This window comes from Ascaphus truei, chromosome 1, assembly GCF_040206685.1.
Source record: "Ascaphus truei isolate aAscTru1 chromosome 1, aAscTru1.hap1, whole genome shotgun sequence".
NCBI classification, from domain to species: Eukaryota; Metazoa; Chordata; class Amphibia; order Anura; family Ascaphidae; genus Ascaphus; species Ascaphus truei.
Window position 1 is genome coordinate 453,356,510 of NC_134483.1, and position 11,730 is coordinate 453,368,239.

The 11,730-nt window shown below is 40.1% G+C and overlaps 1 protein-coding gene across 1 annotated transcript in view; it reads left to right on the top strand.

The window, feature by feature from the left end:
* The first annotated feature begins 2,031 nt into the window (after positions 1–2,031).
* The window catches only part of ENPEP (glutamyl aminopeptidase), a 57,134-nt gene continuing 47,435 nt past the window's right edge, over positions 2,032–11,730 (top strand). Inside the window, exons 1-2 of the mRNA XM_075565064.1 lie at positions 2,032–2,863; positions 10,490–10,631. Coding sequence (XP_075421179.1) covers positions 2,211–2,863; positions 10,490–10,631 — 795 coding nt within the window. The 5' untranslated portion in view covers positions 2,032–2,210. The remainder of the gene's footprint in view (positions 2,864–10,489; positions 10,632–11,730) is intronic.

An 11,730-nucleotide genomic window follows, 5' to 3' on the forward strand; every position in this document is an offset into this window, starting at 1 on the left:
CAAATATAACTTTCATAAACTGAGAATAAATCAGGTATCACATGCCCAGTATAACTGCTGAATTTAAACAGGATTTCACTATGAAACATCCGGGATAATATGTTTTTGTTTTCTTAATTAACCCTTTCACTTTATGGGTCAGATACAGTTGATATCAATTGTGTAACTAAATACTAAGTCATCTGGTTTCAGGGAGGTGCTAGAGATGTTCAGTTTTGTTCCCAATGCTTCATTTGTTCAAATTGTGACCTTCTGTGGTCTTATTGAGCATGGAATGTTTTTAATTACGTGCATTTCTAAAGTACTGTTTTACACAACATTTGGGAGGGCATGAAGCGTACAGTACTTTCTACACCGGTGTTGCATTTGCCATGTGTACTTTATGGATATGCAGTACTTTTGTTCACTGAAAAGATTTGTTCAGCTACTCAAATAGCATTTTCCAGCAAACAGGCTAAGCCTCTCCTCTTCATTCGGCATTATCTGTTGATAACAATGAATATGTTTGTTGTTCCTTCTCATTTCATAATATTCCTTATTCACGCAGAATCAAAACCCAGTAACTGCCCAGGATCAGTCATTAATTACCCCTCAGTAGAAAAATCAAAGAATGATGCTTATTAAGCTCCAAATATATTGTTATTATGGAGGTAACTTGAAATCAAGAGAATCATTTGAGCAGCAAAATGGTTAATATATGGGTTAATATCATCTGGAGCATACTCCGCCTTTTGTAAGGGGTAACAATAAAAATATACAACTTAATCCTGCTGTTGCCAGAGAAGCAGCAATGCATTGCTCTGCTAGGATTGTATCATCATTAAAGTAAAGACAGTAATAGTGTTTTCCTTTTCTTTAGGTCTGTTGAAATTCATGTTTAGCAGATGCTTATATTAATCTGGTTGGATTATTATGGCATTGTCATTATTAGGGGACACAATAAAAATGACGATGTGGACTCTAGGACTGATACATTCAACAAAAGAGATTAGGTAAGGATTGTAGAAAGCCTCCAAAGTGCTGTACTTCCACAACAAAAACATTAAAACATGTATTTAAAAATATACTTTTTCCAGTGTATGAATTAGCTACATTTTACCTACAGTATTAAACATGCCATTGCTATTAGTTCACTTTGGCTGTAGGTGGAGTGCCCCTATAAACTATAACACCACATCTATACACAAAATAATTAATGATGCCGCAAAAACAAGGAATTGGCCCATTCCTACATTCCCATGTAGGAATGGGTCAATTAGAGGGGTTGCAAGGTACTTTGTACATTTTCAAGAAGCAGGACAGACAAACAAGATAATAAAGAGTTGCATAAGTGTGTAGATGTTTCACCTGATATATTAATGAACACTGGAACCTACATCAAATTGTCCTGCATGGGTTGAAGTTCAAGTACACACCTGCAGTAAAAAGTTCCCGATTAACAAGGGATTGAGTTAATGAGAAAGCTTTTAGTGTAGGGAACTAGTGACATATTTGAACTCTCTCCAAAAACATGTCGGAAATGATAGAGCTTGGCAACATGTACTACTTGTTCCCATGCCAAATACACACGACCCACTTCAGCACTGTTCCCAGTGTTTTATGTTTCTAATTATTTGAAAACATTTGAGAAGAAAACACCGATTGGTCACATTTCCGTGTAGGCTGGTTATATTGCAGTACAGATGTTCTTGAAGGTCTACACCTAATGCACAACTCCTTGAAAGCGGTGTGTGGTGACCATATGGAATGTGAATAAACTCTCATTGCCCCTATTTTGCAGATAATGAGGTGAGCAGAGTTCACTTTGATCATATCATCTACTTTCTCTCCAATTTAGAAATGTGATACCTTTCTATTGCATGTTATTTACAAGTTGATGGATTGCTGATAAAAGCCTTGCTAAGATAACTCTCCTACCATCATCTATTGCTGATTAACACAGCACTGTTCTGAAATTACACTACACTGTATGCCCTGTAAGAGGAGGAGGGTGGGGGCTGGAAAATAATATTTAAAGTAGCTAGTGCCGTTGCAGATTGCCTCAAAGTAGCCTCTGTTCTGCAGACTACCAAGAAACAACTCTGCTCATGCGTTGCTCTCAGGACAGGGGCAGTGGGTGTTATATATGAGTCCCTGCAGGGGCTTTCTCATCAGCAGCAATCACTCATCGGCTGCTGTTGACTTTTCTGTACATCCTGTTTGAGAAGGATATGCAAGGCATTGAAATGGAGGTTGATCTGAAGACCAAGAAGTATTGCATTCGTGGTATGCATGTGGTGATCATTAGCGTGGTGGTGGCTGTGGTGGGGTTATCTGTAGGGCTGGGGGTAGGTCTGACCCGCCCAGAACCCTGCCGAAATAATGAAGCGGAGGTACCCACACAGTCTAACCCGTCTGCCTCCATCCCCACCACCATCCAACCGGAGCAAGAGTCCTGCCCGGTCAAGGATGACCACAGCGGGGACTGGAGCGCTTTCAGGCTCCCCGACTACATCAACCCAGTGCACTATGAGCTTGAGGTGCAACCTCAGATGGAGGAAGATACCTACAACGGCACCGTGACCATCTGGCTGAAGCTGACCCGCCCAGAGACCAAGCACCTGTGGCTGCACATCAGGCAGACCAAGATCATAGGTGAACCCAGACTGAGCAAGGGGGCAGACCAGCAGATCCCCCTCAAGCAGTGCTTCCATTACCTGCCCCATGAGTATGTGGTTGTCGAGTCCCAACAGGTTCTGGAGCCCAACGCTGGTGATACCAATGAGCAGGACACCTACCGCCTGACTTTGCAGTTTGCAGGACGGCTGGACGGTTCCCTGGTCGGATTTTACAGGACAACTTACCAGGAGAACGGAGTGACCAAGTAATGCATTAACTTGCTGTCCTCACTTTCTTCTCTCCGCACAGGTTCCTCTGCTCTGTCATTTCTCCCCTTATCTCCTTGTCTTGGCTGTTTTTACTTCTCTTTTCCATTATTTTCCCTGTCATTTCTTTATTTGCGAGGGTTTTTGTTTTTTCTTCCTCCACGTTTCAGTTACAGGAGTTTCTAATGCATAAAGCTTTGGGAAGTCCCCCTTCCATTCAAGGGGTTTCACTTTATTTGCTTTCCTCTTCTTTTTTCCCAATAGTAATACTGGTAATGTTAGTGATATAAAAAAACACTGATTAGGGGTTTTCTATTTACAAGTTTGTTTACATGCTGCTTATTTCTTAATATTACTATACTTAAAGGTAATTCTAATTATACATAGGATCTGTAACGCATTGTTTTGATGTGAGCTCAGTGAGGGTGTTCCTTTGTTCACATGCATTGCTGCTAATATAGGGAGGGACATTGACCTATATAATGTCCAGGTAAGGAATACAAGGTTTGTAAAATATGAGTTGTGCAGTCTGAGCAGTTGAATGCATGTTAGACAGAGAGAAGAGAATGAAAAGAAATGGTATTAGGAGTGCCAGTCTCAGTGCCTGTGCGAGAGGAAGCAGCGTGAGAGAGGGTAATGTGGTATAAGGAATTGTATCCACACTGACAACACTGTACAGTATTAGGGACCCTGAGGAGTTTATGTATCAAAGTCTCCCAGCTGCAAACCTGGAACAAAAATATCATGCGACATTCCTACTGTATATAAGAAAAAGATCCTCGCTTTGATGGTGAAGTTTTATGCTCCATTTTTGCCCACGTTTTGCCACCGGGAGATTTGGATTTACAGTTCCGTTTATGAGTTATTCTCTGTCATGTTGCAACCCATGCAATGTGCAATGCACAGGGTAAAAGGTGTTTTAGAAAGAACTTCTACTCATGTGCATGTACTTAACAATAAAATAAGTAATCTATGCTACAGCCTTTCAGTAAAAGTATATTTCCTGAGTATCTTTTTATTATTTATATAAGTATTACTTTTTATTATCAGTTGTATTACTTTGCTTTAAAGTGCAATCCCTTCTAAATGTTTTTTTTAAATACACAAGAATACAAATGTAACACACTCAATTATTTTCAGCATCCTGTTTTTATGAAAACGAAATCCTTAGAACTCATGTTATATGCATTGAATCAGGGATTTAACTAATCATATCTATAATAATAATAACAACATTATTATTATTATTAATAATTATATAATAAAAAATTATATAATAAAATAATAATAATTATTATTAATAATAATAATAACAATAATAATTGCACAGGGAAGCAATACAATTTAGTTCTGCATGGATTTGAACAGGTTAAAGGTTTATACCCTGCTGTTTTTTTGTTATTATTGCATGTAGCTACTTATGGATGCTCTTACTCATTTCTCAGTGGTCTACTGTACTCTCTCCTGAGAAATATTCTCATCTTCTTAAGTCTAGAGTACCAACTCTATTCCGGACAAATTCACATTTGTTGCACAAGTGTCCTTTGTTATATGGCCAATTAAAACAGAACATTTAACTACAGTCAACCCTTTGCTGCCTGGCGGGCAGTGCATTGCAGTAGGTTACTGGCACGTCTCAAAAAGTGTCGCTGTTAGGGCAGGAGCACATTTTTTTTAAATTCAAATAAGTATTTTTGGGATTTATGAAAAATCAAATAACCACATTAACTTGCTAGAGCAACCTGCCATAAATCGGGCACCCAAATAATGTACTATTTTTCTATTCGCTTATATAACTCGACTTAATTTACTGTATCTGGTGAATCTCTTGAAAGAGAGGGCAGTGATTTATTCTAGTGAATTTCTAATGCACAACAGCCCAGATACAAAAAAGGGTGCTAAGCTTTAGCACGCCTTGATTCCCATTCACATAGTTAGATGTAAGGCTTGCTTATGCGCAGCACCCTTTTGCGGATCTGGGCCAATGAGTTGCCAATGTTTGAGCAAATAATTACAAATCTTGACAAGTTGGCGAAAAGTCCATAATTCGCCGGCTTTGTAAACTTGTGTGGACGTTGTGCGCATCTTTAGTATGGACATCCAAAAATAAGTTGCCTCCTCATATAAATACTATTGCTAACCCCACTGCCTGCCCCATATATTCTAAAATTAGCCCAACAGAGAAAAACATTTTATTGGGGTTTACTGTTGTTAGCGAGCAGCAGGACCTGGAACTACGACAGATGGGAAGGGTCTGTGTGTTATGCAATATTTTGTATGAGACAGCAGTGTGTGGGGGACTCGTTTTGTAAAGAAATACTGGGCCTTATTACATAATGAAACCTGTTCTACAGTGCTTGGGAAAAAAATCTCGCATAGTAAATGCTGGTTTATTTGCATTGTTATTGCTCCTTGTCAGGAAAAGTATTGTAGATAGATCTTAGTACCTATTATTATGATATGTAATGTATTATGCATTAATGTTCCCGGACAGCTGCATTTTCTTGACATGTCTTCTCAATGGATTTGAAGGAGATGAGTTCCTGTTTAAAGCATTGTGTGGCATTGGATCATGGTTTATATGGTTATTTATGCTGATTATTTTTACCTAGATGCTGCATAATTTAATCTGTGACAACTATACTGGCATGTTGTTTTCTGTAATATTGCATCTGTCACAAATTTCTCATCTAATTGCAAATAGCAACACATTTTATTTAACTTTCACAGAAGAGGTCATGAGTCTCTAAAAGTTAGGGTATCGGCTGTCTCGAGTGTGTTATTTTCTTACAGTATATTAAATAAGGCAGAATACTTATGTGTCCCAGAGGGGCCAAAGAAAGTTTCCCATAGATTGCACTCAATCAGTATATGATATATTTAGGTAGGGACTCAGTGGTCTTCTAGATACAATGCTAGGTAGAAGTCACCAAAGGTGACGTAACTCCCAGATATACTCACAAGAAAAATAATAACATGTTATTAATACATATATCAACAAAGTGAACTCATATATACAGTGGTTTAAAATCCTCAGTGGTGGGTGTTGGATCGAAGTGAGGAGGTCAATCCAAGGTAAGTAAATCACTATTCTCACTGAATGACTACCTAAATATATCATACACTGATTGAGTGCAATCTATGGGAAACTTTCAGTGCCCCTCGGTGACACACATGTATTCTGTCTGATCCTTTTTTCCTATGCACCTGAGTGACCATACTATTGCTATTTACTGATATTAGGTTGAGCGGCAGACAATTCGGTTTATTGTATTATATTAAATAAGGCCCTGATTTATTATGTTTACTTTAATAACATTTTAGATGATTAAAGTATCTCATGTCCTTGTCAGCGCTAATACCAAAGCTGTCAAAATGCTTCAGATTCCACATTAATTAAAAACTTGTCAGATGTATAGTGGATGGATTTACATGATTGAGGGACGTTTGCAATCTCATCAACAGAATATGTTTTTCTAGTAGCTAAGAAAATATTAGGTTAACCCACTAAAGGGGTTAACATATTAAATAAACACCAAAGAAATGTTATATGCATGGCATATATCTATATCTATATATAGATACGTCGTACATCACTATATTGTACTGAATCTCAGCAAGACCACAGTGATGTTCAACAAATGTGTTAACTCTGCAAGGATCGAAAGAAATGGAATAGAACTAGAAGAAGTTGAAGTCTATATCAATTTTGGCCAGTAAATAACAATGGATGGGAACCTTTTGAAATAAATTAATAGGAGAATGAAGATGGGATGGAGCTCATTTGGAAGACACAACACAATATTTCAAGTGAACCTTCCATTGCACCTCAAGAGGAAGGTTTTCGACCAGTGTATTCTTTCCATACTCACGTATGGATATGAAATGTGGACCCTAAATGCAAAGATACGTCGTTCAGAAGCTTCAGACAACTCAAAAAAGTATGTAGAAATTAATGCTGGCAATTACTCGAAGAGATACTGCTGCGGCCGAGTTTATTTGAGCATTTGCCCGTTCTCGGCCGCAGCAGTAACCTGGCGCGCGCCGGAGGGTGCCGGGCGCGCGCCGAAGCAGCGGAAGAGCGCCCTCCGATCGGGGCGCTCTCCCTCCCGCTGCCGGGTCCGCCGGGTCCCCCGGAACACCCTGCCGACGTCCCCCACATCGCGGGACACCAGGACTCCCTCGGGGAGCCCTGGACGCGCGTGCAGGGGGCGCTGGCACCCGATGACGCGTGACCGCGCATCGGTGACGCGCGGCACGCCGAGGGAGTGGGGCTAGCAAGCCGGGGCATCCCCCGGCTTGCGGAACTAGCCCTGCTCGAATAAATCATGTCGGTAGTGTAAGAAAAAGAATGAATGAGTTTGAAACCAAACAAAAGTCTGTGATATCATCACATGGGTGAAGGAATTAAAAAGGCAGTGGGCCGGACCATTGTTTGACAAAGATGGTACTCGAGTGAATTCAAAGCTAAGTTAAAAGACAAAGACGATGACCAAAAGTAAGATGGTAGGATGTAGCCAGAAAATTTTGGTGGAGCAATGTGTAAACGAGAGGTTTGCAACCGCAGTCCCTGGAAGATTCTTGGGGAGGTCTTCGGCAGTGGATTGGCAAAGGTAGAAAATTATGCTAAATTATGATTATATACAGGGCTCGACAAATTATGGAAAATGCTAGTTGCCAGACAAAAAAAGGACTCGCTCCGCCCCCCAATTTTTTTTTCTAATCACACTGTACAACTGAGCGTCTAGTTCCTCTCTCACCCCCTCCTTCTCTTCCTCTCTTACCCATTCCCCAAAGTAAATTTTTCCTGTTTTGCCTTCAAATACTTTCTGAACAAGCTCCTCACCCCTACCACATGCAGCACTTATCACCTGAGATCTGACTCCAAAAGCCTGTTCACGGACCCAAGTTGAACAAAGAATCCAACCGCTCCTCCTTCTTTTACCGTGCACCTCACAACTGGAACAACCTACTTGAGGCTCTCAAAGCTACCACCGGTCTAAATTCTTTCAAGACAAAAGCTGTCTCACATTTTAATCTGGCCTTTAACTGTTACATACTGTACACCTATAACATATATTATCTTTAACTATTCACGAAATTTCTTTAAATATAATGGAGAACCCTGTTAATTTAATGTAACCTGGTACAGATGGGCGCCACTCATGCGACAGGTTCGGTTCCAGGCCCCCGCTTAAAAGCAGAACATAGCATGTGTGTGCTCTGCAGAAAAAAAAATATGTTCACCGGCGATATCCCATCCATCCTCCCTCATTCTCTGTCCCAGAATGCAGCATTCTGCGCATAAGCGGAGTTGGGTGGCCCCTTCTGTGCATGTGTGTAGTTGAGCGTCCCCTTCTGCGCATTTGCGGAAACATGACAAATACATGGGTGAAGTCAGGAAACAGTACCGCCGTATTAGCGGAACGCAGTGAAGCGGAGCCCTACTGTATTGTTATCATAACTATGTCCAGGACATACTTGAAAACGAGAAGTAACTCTCAATGCATTACTTCCTGGTAAAACATTTTATAAATAAAAAATCAATAAAATATAGACAGAGAGTCACAGGAGACACAGAACAGAGACAGTCACAAAAGACTGAGAGCAGAGACAGTCACAGAAAACACACAAAAAGAACAGAACAAATGCACACAGGACAGAAAAACACACAGCCTCACCTCTCCTGCCCGTATTGCTTCCTCCTCTGCTTGGCCACTTCCCCCAGGCTCCTTACACCCCCTCCTGATTGGCAGCATTACCCAGCAGCAGCCAATCAGGATACAAAAAACTGCCCTGCTTTCTCCCTGCTGTGGGAGAACGGGGAAATCCCGCAGCCCCTTTTGGTTCTCTCACGAAACCTCAGGGTGCTGCAGAATCACGGTTGTGAAACACTGGTGTATACCCTCTGCTTTACTGTAAAGCAGAGGGTATAACCTAATGGTTAGAAAATGACAGAGGGCATGCAGTGTATTCCACCGTATTCGTATATCCTCCTACAACAATGTACTTCCATGTGTTGTGCTGGTGTTTGCGTGTGTAGCGTTCACTTGCGTGGAAGGTGTGTTTAAATTATGCAAATGAAGTAGAACAGGCTTGGAAAAGGGCGTGTTGGCAAACCGCACATTGTTCTGACTCGCAAACATACTGTAGCGCTGATAGCGAAATCGGTGGTCTACAAATGTTTTTACCATCACATCAGAGCTTGCCGTTAATTCCCTGAATATGCTTATTATATATAATTTTTATAGACACCATTCTACAAATCACTTTTGAAACTATGTTAATTAAGATAATATGCTTTTGTGAAAAAGTTAACCAGAGAACAGTAAGGTTAACATTAAAGGTCAGAACACTTGATAATCTCTATTGTTACATGTGGTTGTAATCAGGGACGTCTTAACAGCATTATAGGCCCCCGGGGAAAGCAGTGCATTGGGCCCTGCCAACTCTCCGCTACAAGTCGTAATTTTTCTCCTTCTACCGAGTTAGCGGGAGATTTCAATGTTGAGGTGGCTGATCGGAAAATTAGTGTTAAATTCTGGTATGTTCATAGATTAGCTTGGGGCCCCTATGCTCGTGGGGCCCCCAGGCAACTGCCCAGCGGGCCCATGCGTTAAGACGGCACTGGTTGAAATCTTGGTGTGTGTAGATGTGAGCGTATTTGTATGTGTCAAAGTGAAGTCTTATTTCTGCATATTAAGTAGAAAGAATTTGTGTGTAAAAATTGGAAGTACCTATTAGTGACATAACGCAATGCACTTACCAACATGTTTGTAACATTAGTGCTGATGCTGGGACATCTTCACATTTATTAACCAAAGTGCACCATAAATGTGCCTGGTGACTTTAATAAAAACATTCATAAATAAATCCCCTTTGACCTCTGCTAAATTACTGTACCCTTTTTAAGCGGAAAACGCTTTCTTGGCTTCAAACAATATCGAAAAGAAAGAATGATACCGTCATTGTAGAGGTAAAAGTCATTAACTACATTCTTTGCATACTGAGGAAAAGGTGATCAAATGATCTTTTTTATAGGAAAAATATTGTATTTAAAAAGGAAGGTAATTTGATATGACAAGTTCTGAAGATCAGGTGTCTTTAATTAGTTTTCAATAGAAATATCAAGAAATTCCAAGTCAGCAAGGGCATTTAGTGAGGTTTTTGCCAAAAATGCACTTAATGAGTTTTACGTCTACAACGACGATATATATCACCGAGGGTAAGAGTAAGCAGCTGTTTGCTTATATTTTAACTGTTTGAAAAATAATGAAATGCTTATTCTTAAAACAATAAAGTGAAAAAGAAAGCACAAGTGGATGATTTTAGACATACACATTCGCCTATCTTGGTGTTACCCTCCTCAGTGGTGAAGTTCTGCAGGAACCTTTGGCATGAAAGAGTTTACATGAATTAATGTCTGATCTTACTGATCAGAAGAATTGGTGTTGGGGAGATGAATAATATCCAAATGCTGTTTTGGTGATTGATTCCATCCTGGTATTAAATAAGAATACTCAGGTTCTTAATAACAAGCTCTGCTTTGATATATCACAATAAATTATATGAATGGATATCTTTCTTAAGTACCATTTAACATGTTTTCTTTTTCTTTTCAACAGGAGTATTGCAGCTACTGATCATGAACCAACAGATGCACGCAAATCCTTCCCTTGTTTTGATGAGCCCAACAAAAAGGCAACTTATACCATTAGTATCATTCACACGGATACATATGAAGCACTCTCAAACATGCCCGTGCAGGTATGTATAACAACATAGGACAATAGATATAAAAAATAATTATTACCCAGCCAGTATGATTACCATTAGAGATATTACATTATTATTATTATTATTGTTATTATTATTATTATTATCATCATCGTTTATTTGTAAAGCGCCAACATATTCTGCAGTGCGGTACAATGGGAGTACGGAGATTTAATAATTACATAAACAAAGTTACATTCAAATAAAGACAAACACAAACAGATATAAAGAGGTAAGGAGAGTTCCCCTCGTGAGAGTTGACAATCTAGAGGGAATAATGGACAATGTTGAAATAAAAGGTAAAGTGGCTGCTCGTTGTGGGACGGAGTATACATCAGGATGGAGTATGGTCCCATTAAGATTTGAGGGTGGGGACATTTGTGGGTGTTACATAGGGCGGAGCTTGGTCCAGCCAGCCAGCTGGTACCAATAGAGATGGAAGGGTGGAGTTGAATGTTAGAGGTATGCTAGATAGGCTTCCTTGAAAAGGTGAGGTTTCAAGGAGTTTTTCGATGTCTGAAAGCTGGGGGAGAGTCTGATAGTATGCGTTAGGGAATTCCAGGGAGAGGGTGCCGCACGGGAGAAGTTTTGCAGGTGAATGTGCGAGGAGGTGATAAGATGGGAGGAGAATGTCGTGGGCAGAACAGAAGGGACATGTAGGGATACATTCAATATACTCTTGTTTGCGGCAATTTTTAGATTTTCGAGAAGCAGCGAAACGTCAAACATTGACATGTTTCCGAAAGAGCAGGTAGGTATAAATAGGAAAAGGGACTTCTAATCAGAATCATTCACAACGGTTTATGGAATAACCGTAGTGATAACTTGTAGGTTATAGGAGCCTTCACTCAGAATATGGTGAAATGAACTGCGCATGCGTGTGGCACTTAGTATACAATGCCTAATGCCGCTATCCTGTATTGACTTCGGTTGTCAAAGTAAGTATGCATGCGCATAGTAAGTGAGGACTTATACTTAGTGAATTGCATATATATATATATAGGGTATATAGGGTTTCTCATCACATGCTCCTGCGGCATGAGATATGTAGGAAAAACAAAGCGAGAATTAAGGAGACGAGTCCTAGAAC